Below are 20,529 nucleotides of genomic sequence, written 5' to 3' on the forward strand. Positions count from 1 at the left end.
TAAGTCACCCTACAAAAGGCCATCCAGCTACAAAACGTTTTTCTGGCAAATTTTCAGTCCTCCCTCCCAGACCAGAGGCATGAAGGAACCCGGAGTAAAGTGAGTTGGCATTGTCGTTGGCCCTGTGGCTGACCTTCAGGAAGAACCAGGGCACAGCTCTCTAGGGTCCAGCTTCTCCCTCCCTCCTTTTCTATTCTCCGCTCCTTGCTTTCTGTTCCTAACTCAAAGACAGAGTCTTGGTTGTCCAAAGAGTCATAGAATAAGATAAAAGCACACTGGCCTTGGGACCATCCCATCAAAGAAATACTGGGATTTTTGCTAAGCCACTAGCTTTTCTCTACCTTGGTTGCCCCATCTGTAAAAGGGAAAGATGCCTGCCACACTGGACTTTGGGGCTGCTGTAAGGAGTAAAGAGGAAAAAGCATTCAAAATGTTAGAAGAATAAAATACACTACCTACCTGTGCTCTCACCAGTGTTCCCTGCACGCCTCAACACCCCATCCCTGAGCAGAGCACAGTATCCCAGCCAACTTGGTAGAGGGACTGTATGGCCAGATGACTCGGGATCAGGCATCCCATGGGACATTTTCAAAGGGCCATTCTGGAGTGTTCACCCTGCCTCAGTTAATCCTCTGGATTCTAGCAGCTGGCCACCCTCCTGCTCTGCAGACAGGAAGCTGAGGCCTGGGGAGGCTGGCACACTTGCTGGCCTGACATGAGCTTGGCTACAAAGCCCATGTCTCAGGAGTCAAGGTAAGGATCTGCAGGAGCCTGGAGACCTCCCTGGGAGCCAGATGATGCTTGGCCCATATGTATCACAGGGAAGAGAGGTGCAGCTGCCCTGACTCCTGTCCAGTCCTACTCCTCCGTGCCCCCTCTGCCAAGAAGTTGAATGGCAGTCCTGGGATAAACACCAGGATTCAATTTTACTTTTGGTCCTCTATTTATGAAACAGAGTTCCTATCACTAACACAGGAAATAGAAAGGCACGGTTTCTTGGGAATAGAGCTCATGTGTTCCTCGATGTTGCCAGGGTAACCTGCCGTGGTACACACAGTCCTCTGGCAGGAAGGGGTGGCTGGGTAGATCTGTGTTGGAAGCAAAGCATGGGCTTGCATGTGTGGCCAAGGAGAGCCCTGTGCCATGGGAGTGCAAGTGATGGGGATAGACAGGGGCTGAGGACACATCCTGTGGCTGAGAGACTCTTCTCTGCTGATGGGGAGAAACAAGAATTTCAGGAAGTTTCCAATAGTGACTAATCCAAGATGTTCTCTGTTAACCTAGTCTGACCTTTCAAAAATCTGGACAAGATGTGTCACACCTACTATTCCGAGTTCAATGGGGAATGACTTTTTGTTCAAGTTTTTGCACACTCATCTCCATGTAGCTTCCAAAGCACAGAGGGACTTAATCAGCAGGCTGGAGGTGGCCTCTGCTGTCTCCCCTGTACACCTAGAAGTGTGCAGAAAAATGCTGGCTTTCCTGCAGCTGAAACTTGCCTTTCTTACTGGTCAGAAACTATCCCTAGCCCAACTGTTGTCACTTTATGATCCCAAGGTCCTATTCTTCATCTGGACACTTCTCTACCGACACCAGAATCTGAGCAGGCCCAAAGAGAATGAAGGATGACCTGTGAGGAAGCAGGCACGGAGCCCTGCCAGCTCTGAACAGATCTTGCTCCCTGCCTGATCCTAGAGCCACTTCTAGCTCGCTGGGCAGAAGTCACTTCCCTTCTCTGAAACTCAGGTTCCTGTTGCAGGATGGAGCAGTTTAGATGTCACAGGATTATTCCCCAAGCCACCTCCTAGCTCTGGTGTTCTGTGCATAGTGCTTTGGAGATGAAAAGGGCTCAGAAAATGCCTTAGAAATCTGAAGAGCTTCAGGTAGACCCAGGGCTGGTTGGTCCCCCGTCTGCCTTCTCCCGGGTTTTTGTGCGAGTGTCTCTGAGACTGCGTGTTGGGACAGGGATCTAGGAGAACCGAGGACAGAGACAAAGCTCAGATGAAGGGCATGAAGGAAGAAGAAGTGAGGAGAAACCAAAAGGAGTAGAACATCGTTCTCGACACTTTCTAGGGAACAAGGAGGCTGTGGGGCAAGATGGGATGGGGCAAAAGGGGGCTTCTGGAGAGAATGCAGTGGGGAAGGTGGGGATGGGGAGTGTACTTCAGGGACTGTGTGAGGTGACAGCACAGTGCTTCACACACAGGCTATGAAAATGTCCTTATCCTCAGCAAGGCAGGCAGCAGTCACCATGTGGTCACCCCTAACCAAAAAATACTAAAGGTCCAACCATGAAAAGAATGGATGCCCAGCTCGGCTTCCGTGGCCCACTAGCTCTGCAGACTTGAACAGAAGTGTCCCTTTTCTGGTGGTGTAAGCCCTTGTCCTCCAATGAAAGAACCAGGCTACAGACTCCTAGTAAGAGTGCTTCTCCCACAGCCTCCAGGAGGATGATCCTAAGAGGTGAGGTATGTGAGATTCCTTTGTGGACACACAAATAACTAATGTCTTGCCAAACAGCTGAATGCTCCTCACTAGGAACAATCAATAAAAGGCAGAATAAACCCTCTGCTTCTGACTACAGGTAGTTGTGGGTCTGCCCTTGTAGACCCAAAGAAGTTGCTAGGCCCTTCTGCACATGCAGGGTTTTGCAGGGCAGTACGTGGTTCCTCTTGCTGTTGAAGAACATTTGCTTTTGCTTCCTGAAGAAGCAGCCCATCCAGGACTCCACACTTGACCAGTGACACTGTCTCTGGCTAACTTTCAGAGACAGTCGCACACCACATGTGATATGGAAATGCCCCCGATGGTGACAAACCCCAGAGTGCCTTTCATCTCAGTGTGCCGCTGCTCTATAGAGAACACAGAATCAGCATCATAAACAAAGTCAACCTAACTCCTTCACCAGCCTAACAAAACTTTAGGGACGCATCTGTACAGACCTCTCATTGTATAGGGCCAGATACAAAAGCCTTGAACAAAGCCACATACCCAGTAAATGCAGAGTCAGTCCCATGATCCATCTTTCTCTGTATGAGGTGTCATTATCTCTACGTTTAAAAACTCAATTTCAAGATTCACTTCTCAGGCAGCATTTGCCATCTCTTTTGTGCATTTTAGAAAATGAATCCATATGCCACCCTCCCCCGCTCCCAGAAGTGAATGCCAATAGGTATTCCAGAAGCAGTTCTCACCTGCAAATTTGCACAAGGCGGTAAAACATGCGTAGGGATTTCGTTCTCAGAGCCTGCTGGCCCCAGGGGCTTGTTCTTGACCCGATAGGCAGTGGTAGTGGTGGCAGTGGTGGTCTGTACTGGGAGGGCTGGCTGCCACACAGTCACATCGGAGCCATTGCCAAAGGCTTGAATTGCATTTTCTGCAGTAAAACAGGAGGAAATCCAATTTCAAAGTCAAGCAGCAAATGTAACAGGATACACACAGCCAGAGAAGCACACTAGAAATTCTGATTACGGCATTGAACTTCTCTGAACAAAACCCATCCATCCATCCACCCCATATGTACTAAGAGCCAGTCTTTGGGGTCAGGTGCTCAAAAATCAATTCAGCCATTAAACACTGAGTTGGACACTTAGCCACACTCCATGCGCAACAAATATTTATTGTGTTTCTATTTATGTGCCAGGTGCTGAACAAGAGCTTTGCCCTGAAATACTCATCCCTCAAGCCCTTTGAAACCCAGACTCGGACCTGATACATTGGATCCTAACTGCCATTTTTTTTCCAAGAAAGTCCTTACACTTTGTCAAAATTCTATACTAAAAGCAAATTAATTAGTGCCTTTTTCTTTTAAGTACATTCCTAATCATGAGACTGAGGCAACTCAGAGGCAATTCAACTAATTTGGCAGGCAAAACGCAGCCAGTTTCTTTAAAAGAAAAATCTACCCCAAGCCTCATCAATATCTAGTGAAAATTTAAGTAAGATTATTTTTTTCCTTTCTGCTCCCAGTCTTCCAAACAAAATCTGCATAATTAGATAGGAGCAGCCCTGTTTAAATGAAAAGTTTAAAATGTAAAACTTTAAAAGCCTATTACAATTTCATGGGATTAGATTGTTTTTATGGCAAGAGTAAATTGGTTATGTGTTTTTCCCTCCCCAAGATGAATAAAAAACAGTTTTTAATCAGGTCTCCAGGGATTTGGCCTGGATTTAGGAATTTTTTTTTAAATTTCATATTCATTGTATAAGAAATCAAACTCCTTCATTTGGGACCTGAATGTGCAAATTTTTAATCTACAACTCTTAGTTGGCATTTTTCTATACACAAGACAGAATAATTCAGGCCTAATCTTTCTCTTAGAAGTGACATTTTGTTCTAGAATTGTTATCCTTTAAGTTTGGCAAATTGGAAGCTTGTTTCCTACAACCTGACACTTTGGAAGGCTGTAAGAAACAGCTTCAAATTAATGTGTTTTTTTTTATGCTTCCAGCTATGCTATGGCTGAACGGGTGCACAGAACTTTGAGAAAGGGGTACGTAAGGACCAGTTTCCTTAAATGACCCCAGAACCACAACAAAAACCTATTTCTTGTTAAGATGCAAAGATTCAAGAGACTCCTGACCCATACTGAAGCTGCCCGTGCTTGGCCCAGGGTGCCTGCCCTCCCTGCTCATTCATTCACCCAATGTTACTGGAATGTCTATTAAGTGCCAGGCCGGGCTCCACGTTCGAGGCACATGGCCGTGAACAGCAGGAACAAAAGGTAGGAGTCCTCCCCCGACTGAATTTCTGGCTGTAAACCAGAAATACAGCAATAGAGTCAAGTTTGTAACAGAGATGGTGAGAAGGGCTTGGAGAAAACGTGAGTGAGGGGTGGGGGAGTGAGGAGCGCTGGGGTGAGAAGGGAAGTGGATATTTAAAGTAGTCCAGGGAGGCCTCCCAGAGAGGAAAGGAGGAGGAGGGAGGAGAGGAGGAGGAGGAGAAGAGGAAGTGGGAGGAGCAGGAGCGGGAGAGGTGGGGGAGAAGGATGTCTGAATAAAGTCTGGAGAGACCACCTGCCTCCCATTCTCCTCTCTTCCCCTTCCATGGGCCATGCACTTGACTTAAAAATAACTGTTTCCTTCTCCCAAACTAGAAGTAAACAATGGGTTGCAGTTGTGTTCCTGGCTGGGGAATTTGGGAGAGGTTTTGCTTAATCTGAAGATAGCAGACTTGGATTTCTTCTTCAGGGTCACAATTGATAAATTTTAATTCCTTCTGGTTTAGGGCCTTATACAAAGACTGAATTCACAGTTCTCTGTCTTTGGTGCTCTGTGGCCCATCTAATCCAAGTATAAATGGAATGACTGAAAGATTCTGGCTGGCTTTGGCCCTCGCTGCAGACCAAATGCATTTATTTTTATTGAAAAGTCATCAGCAATAAGATACCAGACTAGTCTACCTTTCACCAAAATGTTATTAAGCAGGGACAACTTTAATTTCTTTGTGGGGGAAAAGTTTTCCAGCCAGTGTGAATAAAATCTTTTCTCATGATGACTCTTGTCATTCCTTTGTCTTCCTTACACCTCACATCCACCAGAAGAGAGCAAGATGAGAGAGAGGCCTCCACGCTGGAACCGGATGCTGTGGGTCTGAATGTCACTGAAGAATCCAAAAGCTTCTCTTATTTTCAAAAGGACCAGATAAACTGATTCCAGCCACATTATTTGAACTACATTTTTGTGTGCGGGTGACTTATGCTTTTCTCTTCAATAAAGGAAAGGAGGAGGAGGATGTTTTAGATCAATGCTCAAAAGCTGTTTTGTAGTACATGGTAAATTGTTGGCTAATTCTTAAAAAAAATCAGTCAAAATATAGCAGAGCATCATCGGGAAATTGTACCTCTAGGACAAGGCTCTCAGCTGGATGTCTGAGCCTTGATTCCTAGAAATCTGACCCACCCCTCCCAGTAGGAAGACAGACCTGGACCCAAATGTACAGGGTTATGTTCTTGTCCAACAGTGCATGAACAAGGTTCTCAGGAGATAGGGGGCTGCACAAGAAACCAGGCCTTGGGTCCCAACTCTGTCACAGATGGTCTATGTGAATGCCAGGCTTTTACTCAGATGAAAGATGGATGGACAGATATAATAATTCCTACGCCTCCTAGGATGCTTGCGCAGAGTACAGAAAATGAGAGTGTGCATGAATTATACTCCCTGTAGCATTAATCTGAACACACAGAATGAATAAACAGTGGCTGTCACAAGAGTGAGTGCAATTTTCAAATATCTCAGCTGGATCATCACCCAGGGTGACTTAGGTGTACATGAGGGAGACCTGGCACTGTGCTTTTGGAGTTTGATGGATGCCCATGGTTCATATTCATTTCTCCATCCCTGTCCCTGTGGAGGACAAGCTTCCAAATTGCCTAAAGGACACTGCAATAATAACCAACTCTGCTTCCCAGCAGGAACCCCGCCCCTCCACCCACCAGCGCTTATCTGGTCTCCTGAGATCCCCGACATCGCTAGTCTCCTGAGCGCATCGCCAGCTTTCCCCACTCAAGATCTGCTGCTTCTCCTCTGAGCCAACCCTGAAAATCCAAGGGGCTATCGATGTCAACATTCTAATTTTCCCCAGAGAGTCCTTGGAGGCCTATCCCCATCCAATTTGTCTGAGCTTCTCACATTGTCTATTCCGCCCAGGTTTTCAGAACCTTGGGAACGGACTCTCAGCTGGCTGCCAAGATCAAAATTTGATCTGCGGGTAGAAGCGTTCTTTCCCACATAATGTACTCTCGGTGATTGCAATCTCTTGATCTCTCGGGTTTTTGGATCCACAGTCTTGGCAGCACCCACTTCATCATCTACACGGTTCCCTGCTGCATGCATCATGCAGCATGTTCAAAAGGAGCTGGATTTACCATCAGCGACCAAGAAAAGGGACAGAGAGAGGGAGAGGGATGGACGGTGGTAGCAGACACAAGAAATAGAAGGTACAGCTCAAGCCTGGAGTGGGAAGAACGTGTGTGTGTTCACGTGCTTCTTATTTAAAACCAAAAAAGCAAAAAAAAAAAAAAAAAAAAAGAACACCCCCCCACACACACACACAAAAACAACAACTCACTAAGACAGGTATTGTCCTTGAAGAAGTTCAGAAATTTGGAGCACTCTTCCAGGTCATTCCCGCTGTTGCTGCAGTCACACCAGGGGGCCACGCTAAGGCTACTGGAGTCTATGTAGTTGGGGGTCATGACTGTGCCTGAAAAAGTAAAAAAACAAGACATGTCATTTTCCTGTGATGATGTGGACTTTTCTGGAATTGAAAAAGAAGTAAACGCTCCTCTGACAGAGAATGTGCCATGGATAATTACAAACGCGGTGTTTGCTGAGTGGGAAATTATGTTAAGCAGTGAATTTTCTTGGCAATTTATTGTGAACACGTAAAATAGTTTACACATTTACTTAAAAAATTATAACAGAACTCCTTCAGCTGCATTTAGGGTATTTTTTTTCTCTCTGCACAAATGGTATGGATATTGTGGAGTTGCAGAGAATTAACTTGGAGTGCACGAGTTGCCAAATCCCCTGCGTTTTCTTGAAAATGTCATTAATCTTCATAAATAGATAGCACTTGGTGTGCGTATCTTAAAGATCCTTTTAGGGCTTTGAATCCACTTCCCTCAGAAGCAAATGGCTTCTGCAGCGTAACCCACAGGAGCTCAGAAGCCTCCAGCAGGCTCTGCTGCATCCCGGATGAACACAAATGTAGGTAGCAAGCCTCCCGCTCGCCAGATTCTCCACTGACTTACAGTCTTCCAAGTTGTGAAAGAATTGGAAACAAACAATGTACATTCTCTGAGCCCAGGGCTCCCAGAGTATTGTCTAATGTAAGAGAAATGCTGGGTGGTCCCTCCTGCTACATCTTGTGGGATTCACAACTTTCTGGTGAGGTTTCCATCAGCACAAATACACAATGCATTTGTATTTAATACAACCCAAATGTCTTCCCCTGGGTGGCTCACACCAGGCAATGCCCGCAGAGGCCAAGATGCTTTCTGCTTTTAGTTATTTTCAAGGAAGTACGAAGTCATAGGTGGTCAGTCATCCTCAGGATGGATCTGGTTCACAAACAGAAAAACAATTTTTAAAGCTCCTTGCGGTCAAGGGCATATTGTCTTGGCCCTGCATTCCTTGCTGACTCAGATTCAGTAAGACCCATGGTCCCTTAGCAGGAGGACTTAGCCTATAGCATGAAAGGGGTTCTAACTCCTCTGAGAAAACAACAGGCAACCCACATGCTGAGTGAGGGGGTTAAGGTCATTGCATGTCTGGGGCCCTAGTGGACCCGTGACTCATGGAGAAGCAGGAACAAGCTTTGGGTGGAAAGAGATTAGGATCCAATGTCCCAGAAACCCGCGTGGAAGGAGACATCCAGATCAGACAGAGAAATAATTTGGTCTGTAGAACACACTGCCTCTACCACTTGCTCCTCCATTTCATCCTCCTCAGGCTTGCATGGGGTTGCCAGGCCCAAGGATGATCTCACAGAGGTGTTGGCAGCACCCAGTCTCGGCCACTTGTGGCAGTCAATGAGCGTGTCCTCCTGGAAGGACACAAACTGATGTGTTAACAGCAATCTCATCTGGGAGAGAGGCTGTGGAATTTCCCATTTTATTCTGTTGGCTTCTCTGGTTTTGGTTTTCTTATAAATTTTTTCTTTAACAAATGAGTATATGTTAATTACTTTTGTATTTTCTCTTCTTATTTGTATAATTCCATATTTGGTAAGTAATCTCTCGTAGAGACTAACTTTATTAAGAAAAAGGAGAAAGTGAATCCAAGCTGGAGTACTGGCTTCAGGAAGGCCGGACCAAGAACAATGTGCCTAACTGGCAAAGTAATGCCAAGGGAGTGTGGGTCCCCTTCAAAAGGTTGGGGTGACCAATGTGCCCAAAAGCAAGACATCTTACATTCAATTCCAACCCTGATTCTCCCAAACTCTCCTGCCAAAGACAATACTGACAAGGGGTTTGGTCTGTGCTCTCATTCTGGGTGGGAGGTTCTTCTTGCTGGTGACGCATGTGACCCCGACACAGATGCCTGGCAGGAACACACACCCTGGCTGAGCCATCGCGCTCTGACAACTGTGATTTCTCTCACCCTTCCCGGCCTTCACTGTGTGTTCCTTCTCAAATGCCAGGCACAGCGGAGCCCTGACACCGAGGCTTCTGCTGTCCCTGGGGCCTGGGACTCTGGCCTTTCCTCTTGCTGGCCCCATTTATCCTGGGCCACAAGTTTGCCCATTTCTCTTCCAACACCCACTGCCTTATTTAATTGCACTGTTCTCTTCGATGCTGAGAGAACATAGTCCTCCTAAAGCCTTTGGTCTTAAAAGACAGAGAGTACTGCTTATGCCATGAATAGTGTCATCAAGGGGGAAATATTGGCCTCAACGATGCCCCGCACACCAGGAGCTGAACACCAAGAACACTGATGGCAAGAAGCACCCCGATATTTAGGGATTTTATTTCCAATGGGCCATTTCTGAGAGACAGCTTTCCCGATTTTCCCATATGGACTGGCTGCCTATTCCTTCTCTCCAGAGCTCCCTGGCTCTGTGGACTCTGTTGGCCTTGCCCTCCTCTCCCCAGCCAGGCTTTCCTCTGACTGTTTGTCCTGCGTGGTCACTTCCCCAATCGAGTCACTTCCCTTGCCTTTGTGCTTGGTGAGTCCCAAAGGCCTGTTGTCAGAACCCAGCACAGAGGGCTCCTGGGAGATTTTCACCCACACAGACACCATCAGGCTACATTGGAAAGGGTGTGGGTATTGTGGAGCCGGCTCTCCTCCCATGCCTCCCCCGCCCCTCTTACCAATCAGCCCCGAGTAGGCCAGGAGGCAGTCGGCGAAGTTCTCCTTCAGACAGCTGCTGACAGACCTTGACTCCGGCTGGCAGTTGGTAAAAAAGTCTGCAAGGCGAGATCTACAATAGACAGAAATGCAAAAATGTGCTTTTAAACATCCTAAGTCCCTGGGCTGGGAAGGGGTATTGCAGAGAGGGTGGTTAACGGGAGGGGGGAGGAAAAATAGTTGCTAATGTTTTAGCACAGGAGTATGACAATGGTTGACCACAACTGATTGTGTATTTTGAAATAGCTCGTCCTAGAGAGGGTTTTAAACATTCTTCACACAAAGCAATAATACATGTTTGAGGTGATAGATGTGTCCACTAATCTGGTCTGATCATTACACATTGGATACATTTATTGAAATATCACACTGAATCCCATAAATATGTACAATATGTATCAATTACAATATGTGTCAATTACATGAAAAAATACATATATTAAGGGGCTTGGGCGGTAGCTCAGCGGTACACTGCTTGCCTAGCATGTGTGAGGCACTGGGTTCCATCCCTAGAATGGTAAAAAATAATATAGGTGTGTGTGTATGTATATATGTATACATATATATACACATGCATAATATGTTAACATATATAATGTATATATTGAGAAAGATTCCTACACACATGTGTATCTATGTATATGTGTATGTGTATGTATATATGAACAATCCTAAGACTAATTTAATAATTCTCCTTGATTCCTTGGTTGAGAAGCCTCTCTCTACACACACACACACACACACACACACACACACAGAGAGAGAGAGAAAACACGAACTATTAAAACACTGGCATCTTTTCTACACAACTTCCCTCCCCTCCCCCAACCCTCATCCACCTGTGTGTATCTGCTTATTTGGAGAGAAGTCTTCAGGGCCTATAACTGGAGAATCCAGAGGCTTTGAAGTTTCCATTCAATATTTATTTCTGACTAGACTTATTTGCATCTTTAGGAAATGTGCTTCTCTACACACTCACCGGAGATCCACAGTGGGAAAATATTTACTTTATACAGAAACATGTTCCTGGCATCAAAATAGGATCCTACAGCCCATCTGCTCCCATAATTCCTCCTGGCTTCAAGAATGCATGTCTCTGTCTCGTAAGTCCTCCCTGGGCCCAGGGCATAGTGATTTATCCCAGCCCAGTGGCACCGAGAAGCTCGCCTTGGGGAACTGAAGTGAAGGGCAAGAGGGCAGTGAGGCTCGCTGGGGTGTTTGGAGGCTGTGTCTGCACTTTGGGAACTGTCCAGGGGCTGGCGCAGTCCACCGGAAGCCCTGGGTGGCAGGGAAGTTGCAGGGTTCCAGAAGTGGAGAGAAGTCACGGACCCACGAGCCTGGGGAGGAAGAGGGCTCTTTTTGGCCAGTTGGCCATGTCTCAGTCTGAAGAGGGTATTGTTGGAGAAATCCTGAATGAGAACTGGGCCACCTCTGAGGTCATCTCAGCAGACAGCAGTTCTGTTTCTATGGGAGGACACAATGGACTTCAGGAGAATTTAAATTACCTGGCAATTACGGGAGACAATGGGAGGCTGTCTGGGTTTTCTTGTCTTCAGCTCACCGAGCTGGCTACCCACATACCGTGCTGTTTTTACTATTTTCCACCCAAGAAGCCCCATCTGCCCGGCATACTCAGACTCTATGACACCAAAACGCTTGGGTTGGTGGGGCTCAGCAGGGCAGGGTGTATGGAGAATCATAAGGGTTTGCACAGACCTGTAGGAAGCATATTTATGCCCCTTTTCTACAATTTCACCTAAAAGTGGTACTCAAAGGCCTGAGGACTGGTCCAAGCTCACAGAACACACAGTGAAGGCCGGGGAGGGTGAACCCATGGTGTTCCTGTAGTTCTCTTTTGCAAGAGACCTTATCTGCACCAATCTGGGGAGCTCTGTGTGTTCTGGGTACCTAGCCCATCACAGTGAGTGTCTGCGGCAGGTTCTAGAGGCCTGCTTCATTTTCTTTGCATGGTGGCTGACACTTCTTAGGCCTTTTATAAAGATTCCTGATCAGGGCCATGCGCTGAAGCTAAGTGGCTTGGCAAAATCCTCCCAATGAGGCTCACCTGTGAGCGGAGGGTTTGCCTGGATCTTAACCACAGCCTGCCTTGCTGGTGTTTTCTGCCTTTAACTGAACACACTGAAGGATACAAAACCTGGCTATTTTCTTTTGCCTGGTTAAAGGATTTGTTTTTCAGAGGAAATCCCTAAAGATGGCTCAGGCTTACTCAGCTGGCTCCAATGGCATCCAGCTTGGATTGAGTATTAATTTCAGAAGAATTTTTCTGGTCATGAAAGTTAATGATCTAGGGGTGTTGGGCTCCTAACACTGCAAAGGCCAACGCAGTCCAGGCAGCTGGGGCTCCAGTTCTGCACACAAGCTGGCCACTGAATAGCTCTCTGACCTGGCAGCCCCTCGTTCCTGGTCTGTCCCTTGGAGACACAGTTCCTGTTTCTCAGAGTCTCTCAAGCAGACTATTAAACGAACAGCAGTGTGATACGGATTACTGTCCTTGGGCGCAGGGCTAATGCCACCAGACTCATTTGGTTTAACAACCTCAGAATTGACTCACAATTGGACTCCAGAATGAAAGGCTAATTGAGTCAGTCTGTTGCAGAAAGCAGAGGCCCAATGGGGAGGATACCGTGAAATACAGAGCTCTGAGCAGAACCCCAGACGGCTGCATTTTAGGAGGAGAGGGCAGGCATGGATCCCAACCGCAAGGATACAGCCATCGAATGGGAAGACAGGGAGCACCGGGAGGGAGGGAGCTCTGCTAGGACACCCACACTTGCAGGATTCTAGCACATTTGGCCTGCCTCCCCGGGTATTTACACTTGGAGACATGGTGATCGCATTATGGGATTCCCATTTTACAGGAGGAAAAACTGAAGTAGGACGCTTGCATGGTGGTGTGCTGGAGCCAGCTCATGACTGGCTAGTGGGTCAATTTTGAAAAATTTTGCAAGTTGGTTGACATCACAGTGGGGCTTGCAAGTACCATGGCTGGCGTGATTTTTACACAGTGGCAATCAGGAAATGCTCCAAAGCACGGATTTGTGGCGTTCTCTGGGAACACATTGTTAACTGTCAACTGGCACAATCCTGTTGAAGAGCCCTGCGTGACATAGTCAATCCTGTGAGTAAAGCATGTGTCAGGTGTCCGGTGTTGAGTCCTAGCCCTTCTGGGGCAGGTTTCTCCTATTGCCATGGTGCTGAATGAAAGGGTGTGGTACAGTGAGCGTCCAGACTTTGGTGCTTTCCAAAGAACAAAAACAGTGACCCCAGCCCCCAGGGTTCTTCCGTCCCAGCACCTCCCCCACCAGTCCTCCTACAGTAAGTACAGTGCATAAGGATTCCACGTTTTGACAAAGCATCTGGGTTCTCCTGTCCCAGTGACTGAATGATGTGTTAAGTGCTTGTAATATAATGATGGAAAAGGCCCTGAACCTGGACTTAAATAACCAGCAGGCCAGGTGCCAACAGAAACAAGAATAGGATTAAAATAGTACAGTGGCTAGTTCCTGATAAAAGGTAAGGAAGGCTGCTAATATAAAGAAGACCAAATAAGAGGGAAGAATTCAGTAGCTGTTAGGTAGCTTTTATAAACCTTATATTTCTTTCTTGACAATCTAATGAGGTGTACTATTATTTTATTATGCTAATTGTACATCCAAGTAAACCAAGGCTTAGAAAGGCTAGACTAGAGGAAAACAAAGGAGTAGATCGAGGATTTAGAGCCCCACATTCTGACTCCACCACTTAAGCTCCCAACGCTCCACAGCTACAGAAGGTGATTTCAGAAAGGCTGTGATCTGGGGACTAAGCCAGGAAAGATGGAGAGGATTTGTCAGGCAAAGGTGGAGGAGGGTGCTGCAGGCAGAAGGAAGTATCGTAGGATAAAGTAATCATCTAAAATAATCCCAGGTCACAATAATGGAGTGTCTGTGTGTGCCAGGCACAGCCTGAAGTTTCTGACCTGTATGCACACATCCAGCCCTCATGACACCCTTGTTAGGTGATGTTATCCGCCCCATTATACAGATGAGAAAACTGAGGCCCCAAAAGAGTAAGTGACTGTCTCCAGGTTGTAGAGCTTGGCAGGGGAGCTGGAATGTGGCCACGTTCCATCTGACTCAAGTTGGAGATCATTCTTCACCACTACACTCACCACGTGCCTCATCAAGAGTCCTGCTAGTCATTCCCCAAGGATGGCCAGGGCAAGGGATGCAAATGAAGACTGATGGGAGATGATGCCCAGCAAATCCTTGAATGACCTAAGAGTTTCGATTTTGTCCCAAAGGCAGTGGGAGCCACTGAAGGATTTAGAACCCAGAAGTAGCATGATCAGATTTGCATATTAGGAAGACTTGGATCTCTGGATTATTCAGCAAAGACTTGATAAGGACCTGCTCTGTGCCTTCACTGCTGGAGCAGCGAGGGGACAGCAGGAAATGGCGGGAGGCAGGAGGACAGTATCCTAGGAGACTATAGTCAGGAACCAGAGCAAAGCATGGAGGGCCAGAGGGAAGGAAGACAGGAGGATGTGTCAAATGGAGGGATCTGCAGATGGGGCTGCAGGAAGGAGCTGGCGGAGAACCAGGTTGTGTACAACTCAGCAGACAGGATTGTTGTGGCAGAAAGATGGAGGATGAGTTTGCAGGGAAGATGGCGGGGCTGGTTGAGGTTGTGTGGAGTGCATGGCACCCTGGGGACCCAGGAGTCTAAAGGGTTGTTAGAGCTCTGGCTCCATCTGCCCAGTTGCCAACCACTACCTGAGCACCTACTGTATGCACAGCCCCCACAGCCCAGGCCAGGCCCTCAGGCACTCACTCCCCCCCCCCCACCCTGGCTTATGAATCATGCTGTAATTGGTTTCAGTAGCTACCCTGCCTGGGCTGCCGGGATCCAAACAAGGAAGCTTCAACGTCCAGCATGGGATTAACAAAGAAACTCCACAATTGGATTTCTTCTGGAGACACGAGATCTCCATGACTACAGCAGAGATGAGCTCTGATTGTTTTTCTCTGAGAAAATGAAAAGGAAATGAATAGGCACTAATGTAGAAATGTATCACCCTCAGAAAGAGAAAATCTCCCACCCTTCAAGAGGAAGAGAAGGCTTCCAAGATGGCCTTAGGAAATCTGCAAAAAAGTGGTTTACACAGAAAATATCATATTAAGGGACGCACGCTGCTAACTGGAAATAGAAAAATGATTATAATGATAAAATCTAGGAGACCCTTCAAAAACGGCAGATGGTCTTTTGACAGTGTGCGGGGGATGGTTTACCTACGTTTTCTGTGGCTGTTTTAGGAAAACAGTGTTATAGAGAACAGGTAAAACACATCCTAGTAATACCCAGTGGAACTCATCCTGGATTATCGCAATCCTTTAACTGTTTTTCCAGAATAAATCCCGTACTTGGACATGAGCCATGTGGTTAGTGGAATTGAGCCTGGACTAAGAATTGTGAGATCTTGAATGGGATCCAGGCTCAGACACTAATTAACCAGAGTTCCTGAGAATGTTGCTTAACTTCTTAGCCCTAGGATTTCCCTTCTGAAATCTCAAAAATACAGTTTATGGGACATTCCAAGCTGCCTTGAAAAACAAAACCTAAAACCACTTTTGTTTTCAAAGCATTATTATTGTTCTATTTTGTCATTAACCTAAGATTCCAGTGTCAAGGCATTTGGTTTCTTTTGAGTCTAGAGAACAAGACTTTTCCAGGGAACCCCTCAACTCACACATAAGACAATGGAGAAAGCTAAGCACCTGCTCTGAGTCCCTTGGCAGGGGGCTGCAGGAGGCATTTGCTAGAGGAGGGCCTGCCACCTGTCTGTAAAAGCCCTGGAGGTGACACGGGTGAGAGGCTGCTTGATTTTAATTTCCCAGGGATTTTATTGAGTATCAAGTGTATACTTGCTCTCCTTTGCCACCATTGATTAGACTGCTCTTCAAAGACTTCCTCTCATGTCCACTGCCTTCAGAGATGGAGCAGGCACTTGGAGTGTCACCCAGGAGCACATGGGGGCCAGAGCATGCAGATGGGACTCTGCACAGGATGAAAGTCGGTCAGTAACTTAGGCTCCCCTTTCTGCAGGGGTCTGCTGGATCCCACCAGTGCCATACGGGACTACAGGACTCCATCACCCAGTACAAACCCAGACCTTGGGGATGAATCCCTTTATTGATCAATTTCCGTAAGAAGTTACTGGAGTTTTTCTCTGAACCCAGTGAGAACATTAGGACTTCTGAGTCTTGGGTTTCAGTTCAAGTCATTTGGTTTATGAAATCTTTTCCACTGGTCTGTTCAAGGAAGCCAAGTACAACAGGTAAGAATGAGCACAGGACCAGGGGCCCCCGGTTCTAATCCAGCTCCACCTGTTAGGCTCTTACTCCTTAGCACATTATTTAACTCTCTGAGCCTCAGTTTTTTCATGTGGGATGTGGAGCCAATGCTATGTATAGTCACTTTAAACGGCTTCAGTGAGGTTTAAATGACAATTAACAGAGCTCCTTGGATATACCAGTTGCCCAGTAGAATTTTTCTCCCACCCCTTCATCTTTTCTTCCATTTATCACAGCAGCCCTTATCTTCCCTCAGTAGAACAGACCACATCTGTGTTACCAAAGGCATCCACTGCGACCAAAACCAACTTGAGAAGTCCAAAGCCAGGAACCCTGTTGTGTTATTTACAAACCTCCCAGTCATAGGGACTCATAAAATAACGGCATTTTAAGAAAAGCTACTTTTCCCCAGGGGTGTAGAGGAAAAAAACATTTTTTTTTTTAAAAAAATGATGAAATATCAGTAAGTTGGTTAATACTTCTAATATCTTATGCAGAATAAAAACAACTTGAAAAACATGCTGCTAATATTAGCAAGGGGATGATGAAGCTGGAACACTGGAATGGTAATTGTCTGGTACAGTGACACAAAACAGATTTTTCCTCTTTCTGTTTTTAGAAAATTACCTTAGCCCTTTTCTCCAGCAGCCTGCTGGCGCACACATCTGGAAAGCATCTTTCGGGAATCAGAGCCTGTATTAAATATATTTTGCGGGGGGTGTTATTTTGCGTTGCTGTTCCTCACTTTGGGCTGTGCATTCTGGCTTCCTGCAGCGGAGGCCTAGTGTCTGCCTGGGAGCAGGTTGTGGAGCTCAGGGGCTGAGCCCTGGTCTGCCACCTCATGGACGTGCATATGGGAGAGGAGCAAGCAGTATGGCTTCTCCTGAGCAAAGGCCCCGGGGCAGACCCACACACTCCAGGTGCCGATGTACAAAGCTCCACACATCTTGTGTTCCTCAGTCCCTTAACTTGGGTTCCCACTCATGGTAGGATTATTAAAGCCAGACAAACTGATACACCACGAGTGGTGACTTGGCCAGACAGCAACCACATGTTGTTGGGAAAGAGCACTGAAAGGTCCAAGAAGCCTCCAAGACGGTTCTAATGCCTTTGCTTCTGGTGACAGGAAGGACCCTGTGGCCAAGTAGAGATCGTCACCTGTTTCCTCCAAATCCCTGCTAAGGTCATCCTGGTACTTGGGATTCTCCAGAGCATATAGCAAAACCCTGGGGACACCTCGATGGCTGCTGCGCCTCTGGCTCCTTGGCAGCTCCTGGCTGCAAGGGTTCTCCTTGTAGTCTGCCTGGCATGTGGGTCACAGGAGGCTACCCTCACTGTGCTCTGGGCCTTACCCTCTCAAGCTCTGACAAAGCCTCACCTACTGAGGAAGGTGCTCAGGTACTGCAGGGGGTTCTTGCAGAGGGTTGGTCCATGCATCCTGCTTTGGGCATCTCTCCAGGTTGAGCGTTCAGCAAGAGCAAGCTGCAGGGCGGAGGTCGAGCTTCCTTAGCCTTTCTGATTATTCATACTGCACTAGTCCCCCTAGAGAAGCCCAGTCATCACCTGATCAATCTCAGGATCCCTCTCGGAGCCACCCTGCATGAACACTGACAGCCATCCGTCAACGTTAACCAGGCAGTTAACAGGCCTTGACAGTGACTCTCACCTGGCAAATTTGAAAAGCAATTCCTGGGTGTTGGCAAGGGAATAGTCTGACTTAGAAGGGGCTTTCAGCATCCGCTGATCAGATGCCCCAGAACTGCCCTTCAGCCAGGACTCCTGCTCCACCACCCTCAGCCAATCCCTCCCAATGCACAAACTAATGGTTGCAGTATAAGCAAATTGTAAGGAGTAATGGGAACATGGAAGGATCACGGACAACCCTATACTCCATCTCCAAGGCAAATAGAGCTGTTTGTGTTACCCAGGCCACACCATGTTCATTAATGCAGAAAAGCTAGCTTTGTCGGTTCTTGTTTTTTAGCTGAAGAAATTGAAGATTTTCTGGATGATGAAACCATCATAAAGTTCTCAGCTATACAACAGTCTGCTGGGATAACTGCAGGTGACAAATACATTAGAACTCCTTAAGAGTAAATTGTATCCAATAAGCTTTTGATGTTTCTGCAGGGAAAAATTTGTAACTTTATAAATTTAAACATTTATAAATGTTTATAAATTTGTGACATTTGGCCACAAGAAGCAGGAGACATCAAGATGTTCCATCCATCTTTCACCAGTAGAACCACACCTTAAAACTCCAGGCCAACAGGATGGAAAGTCACTTTCTAGAGAATTCTACAGGCCCTTCCATCCTCAGGAGGGAATTTAAGAAGTTGCCTCATCTTGTCCTGGAACTCTAAAAAGCTCCATGTCAACTGCTCAGGAACCCTGGGAGCAAAGATCACCCACTACACCCACTGTGTCTTCATTAATTATTTACACCCACCCTTGCTTTCTGAAAGGATTTCGAGGTACATTCAGATGTGGCTGCAGTCAATAGAATCAACGTCAATGCTAGGGAGGAAACTGGGGGCTACAGGAAGATAAGACAGAGGAAAAAACTGCAAACATCTTCTGGCTAGATGAAAGCTATACATGTGGGCCTGGGCTTTCTAGAAATCACAGGGAATAGAGGTTAAATAACTCCTTCCACAATTCATGATATCCTGAAAAATGGAAAGAAGACAGATGCAGAGGAAAAAAACACCTGTGGTAGAATACATACCTTCCTTCAGGGCATCTCTGGTCCCCAAAGATGTCTATAAGGTAATCTCTGGAACCTGAGAATGTTACCTAACATGGCTAAAGGGACTATGCAGATGTGACTAAGGTTATAGTTCTGGGGGGAAGGGAGGTTACCCTGAATCATGTAGGCAACAATATAATCATAAGCATCCTTCAAAGTGGAAGAGGGAGGCACACAAAGAAGTTGGAGTGCACCATGTGGAAAAGTCTCAATAAGCTCTTGCTGGGTCCGAAGAGGAAGGACAAGCTGAGAAGCAGAAGAAAGGAAATGAATTCTCCCTGTGCCTCCAGAAGGAACTCAGCCCTGCCAATGTCTTCATTTCAGCCTGGTGAGACCCATGGTGGACCTACAGACCTACAGATCTGTAAAGAATAAATTCATGTTGTTTAAAGTCACCATTTGTGATAATTTGTTAACAGCGGGAATAGAAAACCAACCCACTACTAATCAGCAGTATACAGTAGGGGTTTTGAACAGAGTATTTGAAAATGGACTAGTGCTTAAATTTCAATTAACCACTCACAAACCATGATATTTGAGGCATGTATTTTAATTTCTCTGAAGCGTAATTTACTAGTCTGAATGACAGCAAGTCCTTCAAATGTTACCAGAAGGGTTGGGTACACCTGGCCCTGGCACCTGGTAACAATTTACAACCATTCCTGGTCCGTATGTGAGGACAGAACCTCATAAGTGCTGGTTCTTCTTTCTCAGCCCAGAGGCTTCACATGGAGCTTGGGACCTCTGTGAAGTGCTAGGGTTCAGATGACCACACTGGTATTTCTTCTAGAACTCATCTGCTAATAACTTTGAAGTGTTTTATTCTGAGGCCACCGATCCATGGGTTCATGTGCTCAGTGCAGTCATGATTAGTACCAGAAGTCCATTGAGGCCAACGAGATTTCTCCTGGAATCTCCCAACCTCCTCGAGCAGAGCAGTGCTTTTCATAGGTTTATGGGACCATCGCCCAGGAAAACAAGTGGTTCTGACACTCTGCCCTCTACTGTCTGGAGACTGAAGCCCCAGGCCTGTGTTATTAAAAGGAGCGCTGACCATTTTAAGAAGGAAGCGTGGAGGTGGCAATTTAGCATCTTGATGTTTACAGTCAGAGAAACTGAACTCTAATGAGCTTCAGCAAAAATTGGCAAACTAGAAGTTATCCTAAATGCTGCTTCTTTCAGTCAAACTTGGATTCTCTGGGGTTCCCAGTAGATGAAAAATTAAAATTCACAGGCTCTCTTGATGTTAATAAATTTGCAAAACCCCTCCCTTTGCCCCTGCCCCCGAAGGACAAGCACTAAATAGCTTTCTGGAGCCTGGGCCTCCCGCTCTGCCCAGCGGAATGTTAATTCACCTGTCTTACATTAAAGATGCCTAGTTTCTGGGTGCTCTGGGTAGGGTGGGGGGCAGGGAGGCGAGTGCATGTCTGAATGGCTAACGACCTACCCTTCCTGAGCAAACTTTAAACAGAAACATATGAAAATAAGATCCCCTATTAATCTTTAATGGGCTTGCAAACTTCCTAAGGAAAATTATATTCAACAGTAAATATACACTAGGCCATTTTTCTTCTA

At 46.4% G+C, this 20,529-nt stretch overlaps 1 protein-coding gene across 4 annotated transcripts in view; it reads right to left on the minus strand.

Moving 5' to 3' along the window:
- The window catches only part of Gfra1 (GDNF family receptor alpha 1), a 195,396-nt gene that overhangs the window by 27,792 nt on the left and 147,075 nt on the right, over window positions 1-20,529 (minus strand). For all 4 annotated transcript variants that reach the window (XM_048807401.1, XM_048807400.1, XM_048807402.1 and 1 more), the window contains 3 exons: window positions 9,816-9,925; window positions 7,070-7,204; window positions 3,195-3,376 (listed from right to left, as the gene is read on the minus strand). In XM_048807401.1, coding sequence (XP_048663358.1) covers window positions 3,195-3,376; window positions 7,070-7,204; window positions 9,816-9,925 — 427 coding nt within the window. The remainder of the gene's footprint in view (window positions 1-3,194; window positions 3,377-7,069; window positions 7,205-9,815; window positions 9,926-20,529) is intronic.

This window comes from Marmota marmota, unplaced genomic scaffold (genome assembly GCF_001458135.2).
Source record: "Marmota marmota marmota unplaced genomic scaffold, marMar, whole genome shotgun sequence".
Lineage (NCBI taxonomy): Eukaryota > Metazoa > Chordata > Mammalia > Rodentia > Sciuridae > Marmota > Marmota marmota.